This window comes from Pseudophryne corroboree, chromosome 6, assembly GCF_028390025.1.
Source record: "Pseudophryne corroboree isolate aPseCor3 chromosome 6, aPseCor3.hap2, whole genome shotgun sequence".
Classification (NCBI taxonomy): Eukaryota; Metazoa; Chordata; class Amphibia; order Anura; family Myobatrachidae; genus Pseudophryne; species Pseudophryne corroboree.
In genome coordinates, this window is record NC_086449.1 from 547,490,068 (window position 1) to 547,515,097 (window position 25,030).

At 40.3% G+C, this 25,030-nt stretch overlaps 1 protein-coding gene and 1 long non-coding RNA gene across 2 annotated transcripts in view; one reads left to right on the top strand and one right to left on the bottom strand.

Annotated features, from left to right (window-relative positions):
- The window catches only part of SLC6A15 (solute carrier family 6 member 15), a 143,719-nt gene extending 131,340 nt beyond the window's left edge, over positions 1 to 12,379 (top strand). The window contains exon 12 of the mRNA XM_063927678.1: positions 9,196 to 12,379. Within this exon, the coding sequence (XP_063783748.1) occupies positions 9,196 to 9,573 (378 nt within the window). The 3' untranslated portion in view covers positions 9,574 to 12,379. The remainder of the gene's footprint in view (positions 1 to 9,195) is intronic.
- Positions 1 to 25,030, bottom strand: part of LOC134932867 (uncharacterized) — a 207,746-nt gene that overhangs the window by 27,500 nt on the left and 155,216 nt on the right. The window lies entirely within an intron of this gene.

Sequence of the window (25,030 nt, forward strand, 5' to 3'; positions counted from 1 at the left end):
TTATGGTGCTTCATGCAACCATTAACAAATGCTGGATGGCGGCCTTAACGGCAAAGATTGTCCCGGGACCTGTTCATCCCACGCCGATAAAACTTAGTTTTACCATGTAAAAGTTACTTTTGGTATAAGCCTTTATGGCCGTGTATTGCCTTTTCCCACGCTGCTCAGTTTAGCAAACTTTACGGTGACCGCAAACTGCTTTTAAGTCACCTTTATTACAAGTTATTTCACCCTCTTTTGCAGCCACTTCCAATTAACAAGTTGTTCCTTGTACCTTCTATATTACTCACTATGCAATGTGTGGGCTGACGTTTGTGCAGTGGTGGTACCTGTGGGTGTAAAATCTCTACGTCCTCCGTCCTCTCCTTACCAGGTCCGGGCACCTCGCGGACCTCCGGTAGAACCGGCCAGCCGATTCCCAGAGCTACGATACAGCCCGTATCGTCTGGCCCGCACGCTGGAACGCAGGCCAGTAGCTTCCGGTTTCATTGCTCCCGGGGATGTGAGCAGCCAGTGGGTGGGGTTTAGCACAGGCTCCAGGCTTGGTGTACAGCAACCAACGCATTTCTCCCTTAAAGGGCTTCGTCAGGGATGGGTGCCATACCGTGAATAATGTCCTTTATACATTGGACTTTTCAATGATTGGTCCTAAAAGCGGGATCGTATTTCTTATTACATTAACTCTTTCCTCCCACAAAAAAATGATGAGATCGTGTATTTACTCTGAGTGGTTCATATTAAATACTCTATATACTCTATATAATCAATAATTCAATAAAAATTTATAAAATTCATAAACATTTAAAAATTAATAAAAATTAGTCTGACAATATTAAATAAAAAATAGTTAGAAATAGCAGAAGAAAAGGAGAGAAAAGATAAGAATGGAAAATAGATCTAGTTTCAATGAAGGGGTTTGGAAGATCCGTATTTATCATTGCTTATTATCTTCTTTCATTCTCAAAAAAGTAGAACAGTGCTTAATATAATGTTTAGACAAGAAGATGTTATACATATTTTTCATTATTCAAGAAAACTTGCGAAGTCAAAATCAATGTTGAGACCCTTTGGAGTAATGGTGTCCATTTGATAAATCCACCTTGCGTCCTCCTTTGATATTTCCGCTACTTTGTCCCCACCCCTCCAGTTGTTTCTTATTCTTTTTATACCTATACATTTTAAGCCCGTGGGGTCACTCTTGTGATGGTGTTTGAAGTGCACGGGAATACTATTGGTATCTATCTCATTTCTGATGTTTCCAATGTGTTCTGAGACACGTTTCTTCAATGGTCTAATAGTCCTTCCTATGTACTGCAATCCACAAGGACACTCCAGGAGATATAGTACACCCTTTGTATCACGTTATCTCTTCTTCTATCCTGAAGTTCTTCTTGTTTACATTCGAAGAGAAGGTTTGGAAATCCATTTTTCCTTCCATTATCCAGCCAGGTGGACTTCTCTTCTTTTTTTGTTTCCATTGGAAGTGCACTTTTCACTAATGATGATCCTACATAGGAAGGACTATTAGACCATTGAAGAACTGTGTCTCAGAACACATTAGAAACATCAGAAATGAGATAGAGACCCATAGTATTCCCGTGCACTTCAAACACCATCACAAGAGTGACCCCATGGGCTTAAAATTTATAGGTATAAAAAGATTAAGAAACAATTGGAGGGGTGGGGAGAAAGTAGCGGAAATATCAAAGGAGGAAGCAAGGTGGATTTATCAAATGGACACCATGGGGTTTATTTACTAATATTCGTGTTTTGACCGTTTTGAAGGGTGTTTGAACTCGAATGGTATCGGCTGCATTTTACTGCAACTTTTTTAATCCTGATACGATCATTCACTAAGCTGCCGAGTTTTGCACAATCGTTTTTTCCGATGTCTATGTGATTCGTAATATCAGGCAGTGTTTTTCGGGAGTGATGAGTAAAACACTGCCTGAAAAAACACAAGGAATCCCGGACGGATCTGTGAGATCCGTGCAGGGCTACATTGTGTACCTTAAAAAGTTAATTAAAGTCTTTAAAATTCAGAAAAAAATTGCGTGGGGTCCCCCCTCCTAAGCATAACCAGCCTCTGGCTCTTTGAGCCGGTCCTGGTTGAACAAATATGGGGAAAAAAATGACAGGGGTCCCCCCATATTTAATCAACCAGCACCGGGCTCTGCGCCTGGTCCTGGTTCCAAAAATACGGGGGACAAAAAGCGTAGGGGTCCCCCATATTTCTGAAACCAGCACCGGGCTCCACTAGCTGGGGAGATAATGCCACAGCCGGGGGACACTTTGATATCGGTCCCTGCGGCTGTGCCATTAAAACCCCAACTAGTCACCCCTGGCCGGGGTACACTGGAGGAGTGGGGACCCCTTCAATCAAGGGGTCCCCCTCCTCCAGCCACCGAAGGGCCAGGGGTGAAGCCCGAGGCTGTCCCCCCATCCAAGGGCGGCGGATGGGGGTCTGATAGCCATGTGTAAAAAATTTGAATATTGTTTTTAGTAGCAGTACTACAAGTCCCAGCAAGCCTCCCCCGCAAGCTGGTACTTGGAGAACCACAAGTACCAGCATGCGGTGGAAAACTGGGCCCGCTGGTACCTGTAGTAGTACTACAAAAAAATACCCCAATAAAAACAGGACACACACACCGTGACAGTACAACTTTATTACATACATGCACACCAACATACACACATACTTACCTATGTTCCCACGAGGCTCGGTCCTCTTCTCCATGTAAAATCCTTGGGGTACCTGTGAAAAAAATTATACTCACATAATCCAGTGAAGAATCCGGCCTTTGAATAATCCACGTACTTGGAAAAAAAATAAAACGCTAACCCGACCACGCACTGAAAGGGGCCCCATGTTTACACATGGGACCCCTTTCCCCGACTGCCAGGACCCCCCCTGACTCCTGTCAAAGAGGGTCCCTTCAGCCAATCAGGGAGCGCCACGTCGTGGCACCATCCTGATTGGCTGTGTGCTCCTGTAGTGTCTGTCACGCAGCACACGGCAGTGATACAATGGAGCGCCTATGCGCTCCATTGTAGCCAATGGTGGGAATTTTGCGGTCAGCGGTTGACCGAAAGTAACCTCACCGCTGACCGCAAAGTTCCCACCATTGGCTACAATGGAGCGCATAGGCGCTACATTGTATCACTGCCGTGTGCTGCCTGACAGACACTACAGGAGCACACAGCCAATCAGGAGGGTGCCACAACGTGGCGCTCCCTGATTGGCTGAAGGGACCCTTTTTGACAGGAGTCTCCCCTGACAGTCGGGGAAAGGGGTCTGATGTATAAACATGGGGCCCATGTGTAAACATGGGGCCCCTTTCAGTGCGTGGTCGGGTTAGCATTTTATTTTTTTGCCAAGTACGTGGATTATTCAAAGGCCGGATTCTTCACTGGATTATGTGAGTATAATTTTTTCACAGGTACCCCTAGGATTTTACATGGAGAAGAGGACCGAGCCTCGTGGGAACATAGGTAAGTATGTTTGTATGTTGGTGTGCATGTATGTAATAAAGTTGTACTATCACGGTGTATGTGTCCTGTTTTTATTGGGGTATTTTTTTAGTAGTAGTACTACAGGTACCAGCAGGCCCGGTTTTCCACCGCATGCTGGTACTTGTGGTTCTCCGAGTACCAGCTTGCGGGGGAGGCTTGCTTGGACTTGTAGTACTGCTGCTAAAAACAATATTCACAATTTTTACACATGGCTATCAGCCCCCCATCTGCCGCCCTTGGATGGGGGGGACAGCCACGGGCTTCACCCCTGGCCCTTGGGTGGCTGGAGGGGGGGACCCCTTGATTGAAGGGGTCCCCACTCCTCCAGGGTACCCCGGCCAGGGGTGACTAGTTGGGGTTTTAATGGCACGGCCGCAGGGACCGATATCAAAGTGTCCCCCGGCTGTGACATTATCTCCCCAGCTAGTGGAGCCCAGTGCTGGTTTCAGAAATACGGGGGACCCCTACGTATTTTTGGAACCAGGACCAGGCGCAGAGCCCGATGCTGGTTGATTAAATATGGGGGGACCCCTGTTATTTTCCCCCCCATATTTTTTCAACCAGGACCGGCTCAAAGAGCCCGAGGCTGGTTATGCTTAGGAGGGGGGATCCCACACAATTTTTCTTTCTGATTTTACACTAAACAGACCCTTTCCCATAGATAACCATGCACAGATCTCACTGATCCGTGCATGGTTATCCAAACTCGACTGGAAAAAGCAGGTCTATTTTATTGCTGCTTTTTTTAACGAATCAAAAAAAACAGACCCGCACTTGAGCACTCAGAAACTAACACCCAAATAAGAATGAATAGTGAATGCCCGTATTCTATGAAATAACAGCCGCGTTTGACCGATGGTCTATTCATTCGTATTTCGGAAGGCTGTCATTCAAACCATTACGAATAGACCAGACACTGCCGAGATTGGTGCTTAGTAAATTCCCGGATTGGGATTTAGAAAAAAAACACAAATCGGCCAAACTCAGATTTTTAGTAAATACTGGCCCATTGCTCCAAAGGGTCTCAACATTGATTTTGACTTCGCAAGTTTTCTTGAATAATGAAAAATATGTATAACATCTTCTTGTCTAAACATTATATTAAGCACTGTTCCACTTTTTTGAGAATGAAAGAAGATAATAAGCAATGATAAATATGGATCTTCCAAACCCCTTCATTGAAACTAGATCTATTTTCCATTCTTATCTTTTCTCTCCTTTTCTTCTACTATTTCTAACTATTTTTTATTTAATATTGTCAGACTGATTTTTAGGAATATTTGAATGTTTATGAATGTTATTAATTTTTATTGAATTATTGATTATATAGAGTATTTAATAATAACCACTCAGAGTAAATACACGATCTCATAATTTTTTTGTGGGAGGAAAGAGTTAATGTAATAAGAAATACGATCCCGCTTTTAGGACCAATCATTGAAAAGTCCAGTGTATAAAGGACATTATTCACGGTATGGCACCCATCCCTGACGAAGCCCTTTAGGGGAGAAACGCGTTGGTTTGCTGTACACCAAGCCTGGAGCCTGTGCTAAACCACACCCGCTGGCTGCTCACATCCCCGGAAGCCGCGAAACCAGAAGCTACTGGCCTGCATTCCAGCGTGTGGGCCAGACGATGAGGGCTGTATCGTAGCTCTGGGAATCGGCTGGCCGGCTCCACCAGAGGTCCGCGAGGTGCCCGGACCTGGTAAGGAGAGTACGGAGAGATTTTACACCCACAAGTACCACCACTGCACAAACGTCAGCCCACACATTGCATAGTGAGTAATATAGAAGGTACAAGGAACAACTTGTTCATTGAAAGTGGTTGCAAAAGAGGGTGAAATAACTTGTAATAAAGGTGACTTAAAAGCAGTTTGGGGTCACCGTAAAGTTTGCTAAACTGAGCAGCGTGGGAAAAGGCAATACACGACCATAAAGGCTTATACCAAAAGTAACTTTTATATGGTAATACTAAGTTTTATCGGCATGGGATGAACAGGTCCCGGGACAATTTTTGCCGTAAAGGCCGCCATCCAGCATTTGTTAATGCTTGCATGAAGCACCATAATATAAAGATTAGCACATCATTCTGTTATATGTTGATGTTTTAAACTAAATGAAATATATGTTCCTCGTTTAAAGAGTTTGTGTGTTTTAAACTTTTTGCAATATAATTTTAACATAAAATAAATACACCTAGATAAAATCAGTCTGTTTTCCTACTTCTTTCATACCATTTGGCGCGCCAAGATCTTATTTGTGTACTGCTTATTATCAGTATGCAGATGCAGTTGTAAAGCTACTTAAAGCATTTTAAGTCACCCAGCATTATAACTTTAAACATGCTGCTTTTACATCATGTGTAAAGTTCCATTACCGACCCAGCATACTGGCGCTGGCTTTGACGATAAAGGCAGAGTTGACATACTGATCATTGACTTGCCGTTTGTATTCCTCCCGCTTTGCATGAGCCCTCCTAATCAAACATACTTCCTATTTATAACAATAAAGCCATGTGTGTGCCAGGAACTTTGTTCTGCCAGCTTATGCCACCATGAGTCTTAGTGGCGGAAGCAGTTCCACCTCCATTGGTGCTTCAGTATAGGCTCTTGATAGGTTGATAGGTTATAGTCTGCTCATTTTCAGTTAACACAATTCAGCGAGAGCCACCTCAGCTTCATGTAACATGGAAGGGAGGCACCACCTAATTGCTACGGGTTAGTAACATGCATGATTAATGAATGATTGTTCAGAAGCAGGCAAAGTCTTTACATCAACACCCTAGGGACAAATATACAGAGAAATGTCACTATTGTTGAACTTATCCATAATAAACTTACAGTATACACCAAAACGCTCCTTTATCTAGATTTGTGTGTACCTTAGACTTGCAGTCCCTTTAGTTTGAAAAGACAGAATAGAGATGGTCAAGCATTTTTCAAGCAAGTACAGACAGAGGTGTAGCTAGGTGCCATGGTGCCTGGAGCAAGGGTATGTTTTGGCACCCTCCTCCTCTTTACTGAATTGGGGTCTTAGCCAACATGTGGTGGCATGTTACATTTGAAAAGAAACAATATTTAAAAAATCCTAAATTGGTGACTGGACCGGTTCTAGACCTTTTGGAGCTTAGGGCGAAAGTTTACTTTGAGTGCCACCCATGTTTAAACTAGGGTCAGTGTGTGCCGAAGCCTTGCAACAACAATATAGGGGCAGGACAGTACAGATGCTGTAATGGTTAGCATTCCTGCCTCATACTTGTAGGTTAATTGGATCCCAACAAAAACTAACTCTGGTGTGTGTGTGTGTGTGTGTGTGTGTGTGTGTGTGTGTGTGTGTGCGCGCGCGTGTGTGTGGTAAGGAATATAAATTGTAAGCTCCCATGGGACTGATGTGAATGGTGAAATATTCTCTGTAAAGCTCTGTGGAATATAAGTGCGCTATGTAAGTAACTGGTAATAAAAAATAAATAATGGCTTCATTGGGAAGGTGCATGGCCAAAAAATAGTACCAATTCACATTACACCACACAGTAGTACCACTTATACATGTTATGCCACACAGTAGAGCCCCTTATACACGTTATACCACACAGTGGATACCCTTATACACGTTACACTATGGTTGAGCCCCTTATACATATTACACCATGGTAGAGCTGCTATGTAAGTAACTGTATTCAACTATTTACTAGTTTAATTCAAATGAATTAAAACACTATATATGCCCTGACTGACCTGTCCACACAACCCCCGAATTCCTCAATGAAAATAATGCCACAAATGTGATCCCCCCCCACAGACCTGAAAACCCCCAAACTCTCATTGAAAATAATGCACCAAAATTCCCCCATTCAATAATCCCCCAATGCCTCAATAAAAATAATACCCTAAAACTGCCATCCCAGACCTGATAATCCCACTATGCGTGAAAGAAAATAATAGCCCAGAATTGCCTGAGGGGCAGAGAGAGCTGTGCCGCAGCAGCCTGATGGGCAGAGAGAGCTGCTGCAGCAGCCTGAGAGACAGAGTGAGGTGCTGCAGCTTCTAATGCAGAGAGAAGTGCTGCAGCAACTGGGGCAGAGAGAGGTGCTGCAGCATCAATGTAGAGAGAAGTGCTGCAGCAGCCATGGCAGAGAGAAGTGCTACAGCAGCCTGGCAGAGAGAGGTGCTGCAGCATCAATGTAAAAAGAAGGGCTGCAGCAGCCAAGGCAGAGAGAGGTGCTACAACAGACGGGGCAGAGAGAGGTTCTGCAGAAACGGGACAGAAAGAGGTGCTGCAGCAGCTAGAGCAGTTAGCTGCTGCAGCATCTGAAGTAGAGACAAATGTGCTGCAGGTTCCATGAAAGAGAGAAGTGCTACAGCAGCGAGGGTGGAGAGTGGTTCTGCAGGACAGAAGTAACTCTGCTGCACAGCTACAAGCTGCTCTGTTCCCTACCTAGTCTCCGAGTCAGTGTGTGCCTTTTCTGCTTCCCCTTCTTCTCTTGCTCTGCAAGTGCAGTGGCATTGCGCCCTCTAACTTTTTCGGTGCCTGGAGCTCGCGCTCCACCAGAGCCACCCTCACTATACTCCTGAGTACAGACATGTCCACATACAATGTAGGGCTGGCCCACAGGGGCAATACCTGGTGGGCTCTACTGTCAGAGAGCCACACCCCTTTGTCTAATGTCGGGTTACAAACAGTGCACTCAATTTAAACATTGTTAGTCTATTAGAGGGTCAAGTTACATGGTCACTAATGGCTGTCCAAGCCTCTGTTGGGGCTCTTCTCACCCCATGTAACTGGCCATACTTCTTAAGCATGGACCCCTACCACTGCATTCCCTCGGTGGGCCCTTCATGCCCCAGTCCAACACTGTTCACATAACTTTAGCAGGCCCCATGGAGATGCCACATAATTAGACATGGATCCATATCCACATACAGCGCTTAGGGAAATCTGCACGTACTGAATTCATGGTTTCAATGAGGATGATGAAATCTACAGCACTACACAATTACTAGTACCTGATGGTTTTTTTTTGTCTATTCACCTGTCAAGCTAATGCTACTTCATCCATTAGTGTTGTTGCAGCAATATTATAATCAAGTCTCTGCCATCTATTCAGATTACTTATTTGTCATTTCCATTTGGGCTACTGCAGGAAAGAAGATTACCACTGGATTTTTTAAAGGGGTAATCAATGGATATTGCACTGTTTGTATATCAATACATGTTATGTGGAAAAGTGACTTTTGTCCTTTAATAACACTGTCAAGACACAATTCTCTTTTGTTCTTGTTTATACAACACTTCACTGTTTATGCCACTCATGCATTTGCTACTAACATTGTCACGCCACGTCTGTACGCTATCTTTAAGTATACACAGTTGTAAGCCTGATGCAGAAATACAGCTGTTTTTTAGTTGGACATATCGAGAGATAAGTGCAACTCAGATTACACACATAAGTACGCTTAATAAGACACTGAGCTGTTCACAAAAGCAGTTGCATGATGTGGTCCTTAAGTAGTTATACTATAGTCTTCATTTCCTAGCCAATGGATTGCTATAGGTGGCTGAAGTCTGGTGGAACATAGGGTAAAATAATGTACAGTTGATAAAAACAATATTATAGGTATTTTCTTTTATCTATGTAACCATGTTTGGACTATTTTATCTGTTTATGTTTTTCTTCTATTAGGCCGCTGAGGAACGTCTAAGTTATCCAACATGGGGACTTGCTGTGTGCATATCACTCATAGTATTAGCATTGGTACCCGTTCCATTGGTCTTTATTGTTCGCTTCTGCAATCTCATCGATGATAGCACTGGGAGCTTGGCTGCTGTCTCTTATAAAAGAGGGCGCATCATAAAGGAGATATCCAACCCTGAAGAAGATGATGCCAGTCTCATTCATGAGAAGATTCAAAGTGAGACGCCATCTCCGAACATTGGAAATAGTATTTACAGAAAACAAAGTAGATCACCATCTTTGAAAGTGGATACCGCTCCCAATGGACGTTACGGCATTGGGTACTTAATGGCAGATATGCCAGACATGCCTGAATCAGACTTGTAATTGAGATAACAGAATTGCTATTATTTTCTCCTTGGCACTGCAAACTAGCTCTTCTTAAGTGAAGAGGTTGGCTTTAACGCTTGTGAAGCACTGACTGCTGTCCAATGTTCTCAGGACTGAGAACACATGGTTTGAGAGGGGCATTGTGCATTGTTACCAGAAGGCATGAGACTTTTATGTTCTGGATATGGCTTTAGCCCTTAGCACTTTCTAGGACCTTAAATACTGAATGTGTCTTACCTCTCTGTGCCTAACTTTCTCCCAACAACAAGTGGCAAATGAATTACAGACATTTGTCTTTTACATGTGTAGTAAATTCCATAATTCTTAACACATTATCAAAACAATCAACCATAAGGGCAATGAAATTAAAAATGCAGATGAAAGCAAACAAATTGGACATGGGAACTTGCTGGTCCCTATATTCCCTTTAAGCCATATGAGTGGTTTGTGTCTGAGCTACAGTATTATCATATATTATGGATGTTCTTCAATATGTTAATAGTAAATAATCTGTTCTGCTGTGTTGCTCAGTTGAAGCTCAGGGCTATGAAGCAACGGATCCATTTTAACGTCTTAACAGTAAAAGTTTATTTTCTGTGATTTTATTTGATTTGATTATCTGGCTCTTCATCAGTATTATTAATTATCATGTCAGTGTGTCACAATCAGTCAGTGGTTAAAATGTAAAGCAAAGCTTTTCTCATGATTATACAGTGTTCCCATGACCAGAACTGGCTTTTGCTAGAGAAAAGTACAGTATGGCACTGAGGTGCCAAATAAAAGATCTGCAGTTCATGTTAACTGTTAGGATCCTCCAAAATATTTTGTATATGGAAGAACATCATAACAAGACAATGCAATTTGTGCCAAATAAAACGGATTCCTGTAAATGTGGATATGAGCATTTACATACTTACCAACCAACCAACCAACCAACCAACCAACCAACCAACCCATTCCAAGCTGAATATGTACTGTTATATTTCTGTTTAATTAATACATGCCTGCTGATTAGAATGCAGAAACAGTTCTAGAACCTCATTGCTTTCAATCACAGATGTTAAAATTCAGAAGGTAAATGTTTCTATTTTTTACACACAGTGCAAATAAGTTTATATTGTTGTTCAACTTTCAGATTCTCACATAACAATACCATGAACTATTGTTTGTAATACAATTTGCACAATGATAAGAATGTACAACTGTTAGATGTACAGTATATAGTTTTCCTGAAGTAGCTGAATATTAAATTGACCAAATAATAAAACCCTAGAGCTTTTCTGGCCGCAAATGGGCTACCAGACAAATAGAATAGACATTTAAGCACATAGATTCGGGTAAGGTATTAGCCAAGATACATACACTCAGATATAATAGATTATATATATAGCACTTAACATGTAGCTCAAATTTGTCTTTTGTATCACTACAGGTAGAATTATTGCAGTGTGTCATTCCAAATATGTAATTGGTGATACATGAACTCACTTTGGTTTAGTTTTTAAGGCAGTTTAGAGGACGATTTGCCTGCATAAATTAGTATTGTAAAGTCAGATTGAGTTTTACTCACTCTCTAATTTAGTACAATATTATAGAAGCAGGATTTAATATTTCAGCTCCGGCAATACTGAGCACCATAAACTAGAGAAGCATAATTGCTGGAGACAGTAATTGGCTGGTTATTACACATACAGTTAGAAAGAGGTATTAATTTCAGCTTCACTGGTAATACATGCGGTGAGACAATATATTAACAGACTTTCCTCCAAGCTAATCAGCTCCCTTTGACTTCCAATGATATTATAGCTTTTATATTTTCTTATGGCTAATTTTGTTTTAATATTAATTTATATAGCTGAAAATGTATTATTTTGTCTTTTGTGCAGGTATAGCCCACGTTGTTGTCTATTCTCTTGCTGGCATCATACTAAATTAAAGAAAAACATAATACAGTGGTCTAAATCTGTATTTAGTACTAAATATCTGTTTTCTGCTTCTGAAAGTTATGTAAAGCTAGCGAAAAAGTTATTCTTTTACTAATTTCCAAAAAGGTGATTCATTTTAATACATACACCTGCACTTGATTGTACTGTACAATATAAAAGCCAATAGGGTACATTTATGTTATTAGGCCTGATAGTGGTTATAGATTTAAAATAAATGAGTGTACTTATTATTTTCATATGTCTCAGTTGTATAGGTAATTAGTAAAGTATAGCACTTAAATGCTGAGGTGTATAATCTGTCCCCTTATTTGCCGTGGATGTATGACTTAAAGTTGTATAGTTCGAGTAAAGAACTTGATGTTAACTAATAACTACCAAATGATGTGATCTTCTCTCAAGTTATGGTATGTTACAGTGAGAATTAAAGCGATTATGCATTGTGCAGTTTTTCCATCTTGTGTTTGTTGAAACTCCTTGGTATTTATTGTGGTTACATCATGTACAACATGTAGTATATTTATACAATCTACTTGTACTGTAAATATGTATATTACTGTACCCTGACTAAAGCTAAAAGACATATTTCAAGCTAGTCGTGGAAGCAAAATTTCTCTTTTATCCAAAGAGAGCATATTTTTTGAGTTCTTGTGAAAATATATACAGTGTAACATGCATTAACTATAAAACCAAACATATTTTTATATGTTCCTCTTGCCCTTCTAACCTAAAGTTTAGCTACTGACTGTCACTCATCTTCAACCATAAATTAATTTTCAGTTCTGTGCATGTCCTGTATATCAGTACATCATGCCTAATTTGTACTATAATGTCTGTTATTAAAACATTAACTAGAAGTGTACTGTTGCTTTTCTTTTGTATGTTATTATGTGTATTATGTCTACAGTATTTCTGTTTAATTTTGGAAGTCTCAAAGTTAAAGATAATGGGCAGTGTTAAGCTGATATCAAACTTACAAAATGTAAAATTGACAAAAGAAATAATCTCAAGAATTGTCAGTAATAGGAATAAAAGAGCAAATGATATATTGCAGTTGATTTCCAAACATATGCTGGCCATACACTAGGTTGATATCGTGTAGGAATACACGATATCGACTCGTCCTTCGACCCATCACATGCACATCGTGCATGTTTTGGGTGCGGATGCAATGTGCGGCCCCGCGGGTCGTACATCGCATCAGCTGATCATATGTGCTGCACATACAGATGGAGCTACGCTAATTGTGGCTCCATCTGCGACTGAATGCGCCTGGCGAGTCGGACCTCCGGGTACGAATAGGACGCTTGTGCATTGTAGACGCGCATGCGACCCATTCAAAGTGAATGGGAGCATCTCTGTGCGTTCCCTGGCGGGCAGCACGCCAGGCGCACCTGCCTGTGATGTAGCCACGCTCGATGAGCATGGCTCCATTTTTATGATCAGCCGATCCCGGCCGCTGGCAATTGCGGACAATATATTGCATGCCCGGTGGTTGGCGGGGGGGATTGTAGTACGACGGCAATTGCAGAGGTGTGATAGATCATACAGTGCTAAAGCACCGTAGAATCTATCACATGCCCGGTGGCTGGCAGGGGGGATTGTAGTATGAGTTGCACCTAGTGCAAGTCGTACTAATGTATAGCCAGCATTAGTGCTGCGACTGCGGGGTACGTGCAGGCGTGCCACAGGTTGATGGTCAATGTGATAGGAAAAAACAGTGCTGGATGCTGAAACTCATAAATATGTGGCAAGCATAATCACACCCCTGTCTGCCACCACATACTGTAACTGAGCCTAAGAATAACATTGTAAGCACAATTGACTTTAATATTTTTCTGAACTCAAGAAGAAATTTTTGTCCTAGGGGTGCCATGAAAAAAATGCTGATACTCTAGAACGACGTGCTTCAAGACAGTTTGGGAACCACTCATATAGTGTATTTTTTTTTCTCAAGCTTTTTTCTGGACATAGTCACTGCAATCAATTTCCACTAGATGGTACTATTGTATAACTAATGTAATTTGTTTTATTCTCAAAATAAAAGGCATTGCTTCCTGATTTGATTTTATGGATAGATTTAAAACAATGAACTTAATACCTGGACTTGAACAATTCTATAAAAATAATATTTAAATTTGCTTATGTGCCTTAGATCAAGAATTAAGCTTCACTTGACAGGTTTTTATTTTATTTTATTTAGAAATTAATATATTTTATGGCAGATTACCATCAGCTTGGGTTGCAGTGACTGACATATAGTAGAGTGAGCATTGCAGTGACCTCTGTAAAATGCAGTAAGCATATAGTGATTGCCATACAATACAGAACGCATCAGTGACCACCATACAATACAGAAAGCATTGCAGAGAGTATCACAGTGGTCTCTATAACATGCAGTGACTGTCATGTAATACATTGCAGTTAATGCCATATAATGCATAAAGTATCGCAGTGACTGCCATATAAGGCAGAGAGCATCACAGTTACCAACCAAAAACAGATAACATCGCAGTTTTGTAGGCTAATGTATGTAAAATTTGTTGGAGCTGAATCTGTAGGATCGCTCTTCTTTATTAGTCCTTTGCTCATGTGCAGGTCAAAGGCAGTTTATGTGCATTTCTGTCACTGAGGCCGGGATGTAATGAAGTCCGACTTTAGCGGCCATGCAGGATTCTGGCCAAACTCTGAATTTTTTTTTAAAGGGCCAATCACGTACAAGGTTATACCATGACTTGTACATGATTGCCCCTTTAAAAAAAAATATGTCAGAGTTTGGCCTGCATTCCGCACAGCCGCTGAACCTGGACTTCATTACAACCCACCCTGGATTGGAAACTGAGAAGTCACAGCATTGCTAAGATAGCTAGATATCGCAAAGCTGTCCCTACAAGAAGAGGATAAAGCAGGATGGATGTTCCCATAGGTAAGAATGGGATTATTGTAATTTAATTTCTTCCTTTGCAAGAGAGCAAGTTGGAAGAGAAAGATATGTGTAGTTAAAATATAACCTTTATTAAATATGCATTTAACATTTTTTTTTAAGACTGTTATTATTCAATTTATTTAAAAATAATTTGTGGTTCTATATTCATGCAAACATATATTGTAACTAACCTACCACTAATAATTATCTCATGTAGGTATAGTTGACATTGATTGAGTAACAATGTCAACCGGGTGATAATATGTGAAACAGAGGGGTAAACAGTGTGTGGTTATGTTATGTGACAATTTTCATAACCTTAAGTCAGCAGGCACAAAAGTGAAGATTTTAACACTGCAATATTGGAATGTTATTCAGTCTCAATAATAGTATTGAAATCCTCCTGCAGTAAAAGAGGGAGACTTTTATTATAGCCCCATGGTACTCAAAGTCCGTCAGCAGTGCAGTACTAGGTGAGATAAATACAGTAACCATATAATCTTTAAAAGGGTGTTCCCCCCAGAAATGCTATTGACTTAAAATGTAAATTAAAAAAAAAATACATGTAAGATTGTCATACACCCTGCATAATCTGCAGAGGTTGCTAGGCAGCAAATGTTTTTGTATACCAACTGTTAATGGTGTTGGTTAATTTACAGATTCTTAATTGTCTGTGCTGTTACACTTATTCATAGACTTCATACATTGAGAAGAAGCTTGAAGAGCGATAGTACACAATTAGTCGCAGTTTGTCACCACTTGTTTTTTTGAATGTCCCTATGAATATGTATTGCCAATGTTAAATAGCTGAATATGACTTGGTAACCTTCACAGATAGATAGTACATACTTTATAACTGTCGGTTAGGTTTTCATGCAATAGAGGTTATATTTTGAAGGTAGTGGTATCAGCAAATGTCCTTTATTTAAGTCATATAGAAATATGCTCAACCTGACATCACCCACTTATAGATAGGTTGAAATAAACACATATATCCAGAAAACATGTGCTGCAGTGAGGTGAGGCAGAGCCTTTCCTTTCATACTACAGTATAAGCCAAAGTTTTGACAATATAAAGTATATGAAAAATGCAAAGAATAATATTATAAATATCTTCTTTGCATTATTGTAATAATTTTTGTAGTCAAAACTCTGGGTTAAAAAATTCTATCTGGGAGATCTACTAAGCTTTAGTACAGGGTGTATGACAATCTTTTTTTTTGTATTTCGATTTTCGGTCAATAGCAGTTTCTGGGCGGGACACACACCCTTTTAAAGATTATATGGTTACTGTATGTTCTCACCTAGTACTGCAATTTATTTGAGTTACTTTTGGTGCTTTATAAAAGGTTCCCTCTTAGACTGCATGGGGGATTTAAATACCTATTATTAAGATTGAATAACAATCCAATATTGCAGTTTTAAAATCTTTACTTTTGTGCCTGCCAATTTAAGGTTATAAAAATTGTCACTTAACATAACCACATACTGTTTACTCCTTCTTTTTCACATATTACTCGGTTGTTTCTCAATGTCAACTATACCTACATGAGATAATTATTAGAGGTAGGTTAGTTACAATATATGTTTGCATGTATATAGAACCAAAAAATATTGTAAAATAAATTGAAAAAAAAACAGTCTTCAAAATATTTTTTTGTGCATATTTTATAAAGGTTATATTGTAACTACACATGTAGCAAAGAGTGACTCCAAAAAGGACTATCTTTCACTTCCAGCTTGCTCTCTTGCAAGGGAAGAAATTCAATTACAATTTCCATTGTTTTTTTGCCTCTAGGGAGCAACACCAACAAAGAGGAATTCTTGTAGATATCCATACCAGGAATACTAAAGTAGGTTACATAGAAGAGGTATTTAGTGTCTGTGCAGGATTGTCACCATTTATTTTGGACAAGTACAGTATGAGATGATATCCATTAATAATTACATCCACCCCCCCATCCCCGCTGCCTATCCCTAACCCCCCCTCCCTGCAGCCTAACCCTAACCTCCCGGGATGCCGCCTAGCCATAACCTCCCGGCACTCATCCTAAACCTAACATCCCCACCCCCACACAGCTTACCTCTGCAGTGCCGCTGTGTTTCCTTGTTGGGATTTCAGCACTGGGATGCTGCTCCATTTCTGGATGCCGGTGTCGGCATTCAGACTAGTGTTGGGATGCCGGCTTCGGTATTTTGACTGCTGGGTTCCCGACAGCCGGGATCCTTCAGGGTATATTTACAAAGCGTCGGGTTGTAAAACCTAGCACTTCTGATTGTGTTTACTATTAATGCAAGGCTAGTCAAAGCATTGGCCTATTAAATATAGATTATAAACACAATCAGAAGCACTGGGTTTTACAGATGCCTCTGAGGATGGACCAGCAGGTCCAAAATGCATTAGGATGGTGACGCTGTACCTCTTTATGCATGCTAAAAAAGGAAGTCCCTATACTGACCTAGGATTGCTGATTCTAGTAAACGAGACATAAATTCTGCACATCTATATTACCTGGTCAGGTTAGACATGTTGTCTCCTGAGATGCAAGTCATTCCAGGGGATTTCTCACCTATTTGGTGATTTATATGTTTTAAATGTGATTGTTTTGGAGTAATAAAGTGTTTTTAACAAACGGTGTTGCACTATTGCTGTTCTCTGATTACTCCAAGGTATTAATCTAGAAAGAGTAAACACAGAATCTGCAATTGTGAAAAGAGCTGGAGAAAAAGCCACAAAGCTTACCACTTTTATCTATACTCTAAAGGAGGCAAAGCTACAGAGGTTGGACGAGGGGAACTGACACTACACCTCAGCAATATTTTTTTCATGTACAGATTTTTTATTATGACTTTTTAATTTTTTTATTGAGACTTGCTATAGACTCTGCAAATTTTTTGTGAGACTGGTGAAAGCTTACCTATATTACTATAGGCTGCTTTCTGGTTATATTTGCACAGAGTATATACTATAGATTGCTTTTTTGTAACCCAATAGTTAGTAAATAAACCATTTTTATAGTTAATTGGAATAAAACATTAACCCTTTACCCTCTTATTCTTAAAAGTACTACTTTAAGCTATACCCATTCTCCCATACCTTAACATAAAGGTTGATTCCCCCTATATACTCTAAGCTACATGAGTTGATCTCATCTGTTCCTCTTGATTCTATACAGTCAGACACGTGAGTAGGAGGTGGCATCAGAAAAAAAACTAAGAACCTATTGCAGCATCACACAGCTGGCATCATGGCTCTGGCTCCCCTACTGGCACACAAATGTCACTCAGTGTTAGGAAAAGGTAAGATCCTTGGACTTGCTAGCTGCTGTAGAGAGCTCCAATGTTAGATCCTTGGACTGCAAAGTGCCTTGGAGAACTCCAGTACTACTTGAGAATGTAGCAGCCTTGGATTTGCTTGAAGTCATGAGAAGCTCCGATTCTATTAGAGTGATACTCCTAGAGCCCTCAAGAGGCATGTCACCATTAGCAACCCCCTGCTGTTCCCTGGGTGCTTGTTGCACACACTGGTACTTAGGGAGCCACCTGGACTTAACTCCTCCAGGAGTAGGAGCTCGCCCAATAGACCAAGGTCCTGAATTACATAGAACAAAGACTGGAGAGAGAAGATACAGCGGTGTCTTAGTAGCTAAGATCAAACTTCATTAGACCTTGGTACCACTGAGTCCTTTGTGATCCTCCTGTACCAGGGGCTGCAGAGAGGTAGAGTAAAACATAGGCAGAAGAAAACAGACCAGTATGTCAGGAATGGCTGCAGCTCAGCTGTGCAGGGTAACAGCAGTCATGTCATGTATACTTGTGCAGTACTAGCTTGACCTTGCAGGACATCAGCAGACAGGTCAGATATGCAGGATTGGCTAAAACGTGGCCTTGCAGGATGTCACTAAACAGGTCTGGTATGCAGGATTGCCAGAAGCTGGGCCTTGCAGGATATTAGCAGACAGACAAGGTGGGCAGGATTGGCCAAAGCTTGGCCTTGCATGAGGTTAGCAGACAAACCTGGCATGCAGCATTGACCGAAGCTTGACCTTAACAGATGTTAGCAGGCTGACCAGGCATGCAGAATAGACCAAAGTTTAGCCTTGCAGGATGTTAACTGACAGGCCAGGTGTGCAGGGTTGACAGAAGCTTGGCCTTGCAGGATGTCAGCAGACAGACCAGGTTTTCAGGAACAGCTGCAGTTGGCAAAGGAATCCAGGAAGATCCAAAGTACTAAACAGGGCAAGAAGAGCTCACAGAGTAACTGAGGACTACAACTGGCAAGGTCAGGCAGGAGTTTCTGGGAGACAAAGGGGAGGAGAGCCAATCCAGAGGCCCGCTGGAACAAGCCACTTCTAAATTACAAATTCCGTGCGGCTGAAGTGCTGCACTTCCCTGCCGATGGCCCACTGCCAGGAGGAAGCGCTATGATATCCTGGTCATCTAGCAACGACTAGCGCTGAGAGGCTGCAGTGTCTCGTAATACCCAGGGGCACATATCCTGCCAGTCTTCCCTTAGTTTTGTACCTGACTTTTCTCTTTTTTTTTAAGGCACCTCCATAAAAGGATTATACACAGCAACAGAAAAACATGACATATCAATTTTACAGTAAATATGAGTTGAAATATCTATTGGACAACATGGAGCAATACACAGAGAAACTACAGTAGGTACAGTAGTATGTGAACTGGAGGTAATGGTTGGTGAATTACTGACAGGCAAGTGGATGTGAGTCACAGGGAGGGAAGACAGTGGAGCACTCAAAATCCTGTACAAATGGAATGGTGAGCATGCAGTGGCTCTGAAGGGGACTAGAAGACAAGGAAAAAGAAGCACTTGACTCAAGGATAGTGCTGTGGAACTACATGAGGAAGGAGGGCCTTGCCTGTGAGAGACTATCCATGCAGAGCAAATGGTTAAATTAAAGTCAAATGTCCGAGATACTTATTAAGCAAACTATGCTCCAGTAAGGATATACTTAAATCTTGAACTGATTTTTGTACTTTGAAAAAGCATCTCTGGAGGGAAAACATAGTTCCAAAATAGTAACTGTAGTTTTATATATATATAAATATATATATATATATATATATTTTTTTTTTTTTTTTTTTTATAAAGTAAGACTCTTATTGGTCTTTTAAATTGAGGAAAGATCCAAAGATCCCCTAGACTGTGTCCTTTAGTATGTCTCTAAATTTCTTGTCATCTATTTCAACAAGACAGCACATTATATAAACACACTTTCACTCATATCATTTTTCAACTTTCCATGTTTTTGTATGAGAAATGAAACATCCTATTCTAGTTAACAAACAGCTTTGGCTTTGCTTCATATGAAATGGGATTTAACACAACAAGCAAATAGGTCTCATTATAAAAGTATTGTCTTCTAGAATTCCATTATATATGTGTGCAGTACAAATGTTATTCACAGTATAGTATGATCAAAAGAACAATCCTTTGTGAACCTGTAAATCTAGATTTTGACAGCATTTTACATAAAACATGATGCATAAATTGCTATCCGAGAATATCCTGTTGGCTATTTTCCATTAATACTTCAATATGACTTCTGGCTTATTTCAATATTTAAAATATTTCTGTAATTGTATCACATGGTTTTTAATTCATTTCCTGCATTGTATTCCAGTTTCTCTACTGGGAATGAAATGTGTTTTAAGAATATATATATATATTTTTTCTAGTGCAAAAGTGCTTCCTTTGTGACCTGAGGCTTGTGTGTTATTTCATTATTCGTGATCAGAATTTTTAAACTGAAAAGTAGGAATTACTGGAAGCCAGTGCAAAAAGTAAAGTGTGTTACTTGAATTATAAATTTATACTGATGATACCTGTGCAGTGATTGGCAATATCTGAAGGCAGTTTTCAATGTTACTTTGCTATCAAACATTGCCAATCGCACAATTGGTACGACCGCACCTTGAATATTGTGTTCAGTTCTGGGTACCGGTCCACAAAAAAGACATCTTGGAACTTGAAAGGGTTCATAGGCGAGCCACCAAATAGTAATAAAGAAAAGTTTTTCAAACCAGCGCTCCAGCCCAGCAGCGCTGCAACCTCCGCTGAAGTGGTCACCCCCATTTCCAAAAAGACCGCCAATAAGTTCACAAAATGCAGATGTGCGCACCCCCTGGGGTCATATGGGGTCAATACTTGAATATTAACTTTGAGGGAAATAGTCAATTACTTTTAATCCTTCCTTAAGAATCAAATCAAACTCCTCTGAGTAACAAGGGGCTCAAGCAGTCTCTCAACTGCCAGGGTACGAATTTCTAAACTTTTTGGATCCCACCTGAAATTGATATTTCCCGCATTTAGAGTCATTTAGTTTTGTCTTAACGCGTTACAGCATAAAGGGAGCCGACCCCTGATTTGATTCTTAAGGAAGGATTAAAAGTAATTGACTATTTCCCACAAAGTTAATATTCAAGTATTGACCCCGTATTACCCCAGGGGGTGCACACATCTGCATTTTGTCAATTTATTGAGCCACCGAATGGGGTTAGAGGCACTGGATTATGAGGAAAGGCTTACTGGGTTAGATATGTTCACACTTAAAAGGCCGCTAAGAGGAGACATTATTAATATTTACAAATATATGAAGGTACAATATAAGGATCTATCAGGAGATTTGTTTATTGAAAAATCTCTACAGAGGATACGTGGACACCGTCTGAGGTTAGGGAGAGAAAATGTCATACCCAATGGAGGAAAGGGTTCTTCACAGTAAGGGCAGTAAGGATTTAGAATTCACTGCCTGAGAAGATAGTAATGGTGGACTAAATCAATATGTTTAAAAATGGATTAGATAAATTCCTAACTGAAAGAAATATCCAAGAATAAAGCATTTAAAGTGAGTGTATTTTAGAAAAAGCATGATTTATATATATTTTTTTTTATAAAAGTTTTTTATTGACAGGTAAACCTCAAAGTCATTCAAATTATTTATATTTTAATGCACCCTACACACTGTGAGACAGCAGCAATTTGGACAATGAGCGATAAATTGTTTTGCATTTAAAAATGACAGGAAACCAATGATGAACGACTGTGGAGATGCTCCTCATTCATCTTTGGTGCCTACACACTAAACGAAATGAACAATATATTGTTAATTTCTGAGCGATATCGCCCGTCACTGTCGCCCATTGTGTAGGGTGCATCAGTTAAACTTAGGGGTCTATTTACTAAGCCTTGGATGGAGGTAAAGTGGACAGAGATAAAGTAACAGCCAATCAGCTCCTAACTGTCATATCACAGACTGGGTTTGAAAAATGACAGTTAGCAGCTGGTTGGCTGGTACTTTATCTCCAGCGATTTTATCTCCATCCAAGGCTTAGTAAATAGACCCCTTATTAACTTAACTTCATCTGGGTCAGTATAGTAAAATAGTGTTAAACACAGATTAGTGTTAGAATTATAAAAAAAGATTGAACTAGATGGACATTTTGACTTATTTCAACCTCAATAACTATGTTTACTATGACCCCATCCGTATTTATAACCAGCCCCAAACTGTATGAGACTGACAAAAATTTGGGAGGGCACAGTACACATTATTTTACCCAGACAACTAGATTGCACCCAGTTTTAGTTATTATTTGAATTACTGTACTTTAAACAGTGTCAGAGCGGTGAAGCCCGAAATCAATGGGGAGCAGAGAGTAGATGCTCAAAACATTGAACACAGATGGTTCAACCAAAATAACTGAGGTACTAATTAATTCACCTGTACTCAAGCATGGCTAGCCTTAAAACCTGGACTGTTAGTGTGCCTTGAGGACAGAGGTTGGGAAACACTGCCATAAAGGGATTGTGGAGAGGGTTAAAATGGGAATTGACAAATAGGATTTTCAAGCCTCTCAGATTCCAGAGAAGAATTTAACAGTGGGTAGGAGTGTGATCAATTAGCTCCTATCTTACTGGGGAGACAGAGCTATTTATGATGGATAGTTACGTTCAACAGATCCCTCGCTCCATAATACAAAACATTATTGCTAATGATATTCTTTTGATATTCTATGCACTATAAATCATTGAGAGATACAGTATCTCCTGCAATATACAATTTACAATCGAAAGTGTAACCTAGAAATATATGTACAATAAAGCTAACTGTTATGGATGTGTATATGCCGCAAAACAAAGTACATAATTAAGTACAGTATCATAAAGGCAGTGAAAGCTGCACAATTATTAAGGGGTGATTGCATCCTTACCATTATAATTATGTAGATACAGTATATATAAATTAAAGATTGCATAAATTAGCACATAAAGTTTTGCAACCTACAATTTCTATCCCCATAATATTATTTGCAAGGAGACTTCAAAAAGACCACTATATAAAACACTGGGCAATGGGGGTAATTCCAAGTTGATCGCCGCAGGAATTTTGTTAGCAGTTGGGCAAAACCATGTGCACTGCAGGGGAGGCAGATATAACATGTGCAGAGAGAGTTAGATTTGGGTGGGTTATTTTATTTCTCTGCAAGGTAAATACTGGCTGCTTTATTTTTACACTGCAAATTAGATTGCAGATTGAACACACCACACCCAAATCTAACTCTCTCTGCACATGTTAAATCTGCCTCCCCTGCAGTGCACATGGTTTTGCCCAACTGCTAACAAAATTCCTGCTGCGATCAACTTGGAATTACCCCCAATATCTTTATAACAAAACATTTAATTTGTTTCCATGTACTGCTATAAAAAATACACTCAAGAATGAATAGCAACATTTAATACAAAGAGTCTCTGGACTTCCACTTCCGGGTTCATGGGAGCTGCAGCATGAGAACTCTCCACTCTGTGAGACCATAAATATATATTAATCACGGGTCCCGAGCCTCCAAAACCCCTCACACACTACTCACTGCAACTTCGGGGCAGCAAATGGACAAATTTCTGTCCTCCCCGTCCGCGGCTAAGCAACAGCAGTCCTGCCAGGAGAAACGCAGCGCAGAGACACACATGGCGACTGATCAGGACACAGCCTTTCCTCTCCCAGCGTCCTCGAAAGCAGCGGCTCCCTCCACAGACGCGGACATACCGAAGGTACGCAAATCCCCTGATGCTCCAGCCACGTATGGAGACATAGTTGAAGCTATCAAACATACTATGACCCCTCTGCTGGCACAAGTTGTTACTGAAATCAAACAGCAAATACACCAGCTGCAGGTCCGGGTAGGGGACGCTGAACACCACATTGGAGCTATATGCAATGATTTAGCAGATGCACAGTGTACTATTAAACAACTTCAGAGAGATAACTACCACCTCTGGAATAAGATTGATGATGTAGAAAACAGAATGAGAAGATGTAATATAAGAATAGTGGGTATTCGCGAATCTGTGATAGGTCCTGAGTTGAATTCATTTGGGACTGACACACTTCCCAAGCTTTTGAAGATAGAAGCTGAATGCACAGATTTAGTAGTGGAAAGAATCCACAGAATTGACCCCCACCGAAACCGCATGATACGAGACCATGTGTGGTCATATTTAAATGCTCAAATTACCTTCATAAGCTTGCTATATGGAAAGCATCCCGCAGAGAACACAACTTGCTATGGGAAGGCAAAAGAATACGTCTGTTTCAAGACTTCTCTGTAGAACTTGCTAAAGCAAGAAAAGCATTCTCACCGATTTGCTCCTCCCTAGTAGCAGCAAAAAGAAGATTTGCACTTATGTATCCAGCTGACCTCCGCATCTTCATGGATAATACACATTATGATTTTACATCTCCCGATGATGCACAAGCCTTCCTTGATGAAGAAAATCATTCAACATCAGACGATATCACAGACTCACCACCGGTTGAAAACCAATAGGGTTTTCCTTTTTCTTTTTCTTCTTTTATAAGCTACTCACCAAATGCTTCTTTTGATTAGCTTGGACTCGCCTGTTTTCTATCTCAATTTTTCTTTACTTACATGTGCGATACTTTGGTATATAATGTGTTCTACAAGTTTTATCAGTTGCTGCCATTTTAAAATGGCTTACACGATATCCCTTGGTGTTGTAAAATTCTCTCTCAGTTTTAGCCTATTATGAATAATAGTTGGTGTTAATTTTTTTCATCTTCTATTATTAGTATGAAGGGCTATTTATACCCTATTTTTGTAATAGATATAATTTGCTCTATAGCAGTACACCGTTATGGGTGATGAACTGAGGAATTTTACTTCTATTCCCGCTTCCCACCCACCCCACTATATTTATATATTGATACATGATGTGTGGGGTCCCGACGAATTACTGGGCCAACGAGCCTTTGCCATGCCCTGATCAGGAGTTTCATAGACGCTGCTCTATTTGATCAGTGTTACTCACCTTCTACTTTTTCATATAGTTCGGAAGTTATTTTTGTGGAAATATAGTATTTCTTCAGCATGTTGAGCATGCAACAGTTCATTTTGTTTTACTTGCCTCTCTGGTGTCTGTTTTGTGTCTACCTCCTCCCTCGTGTTTTCTCCCACTCCCAATGTCTTCCCTTTCTTAGGTACAACTATGTTCTTGAGAACATACCTCTCCCTCCATTTTCCTCATTCCCTCATCCTAAGG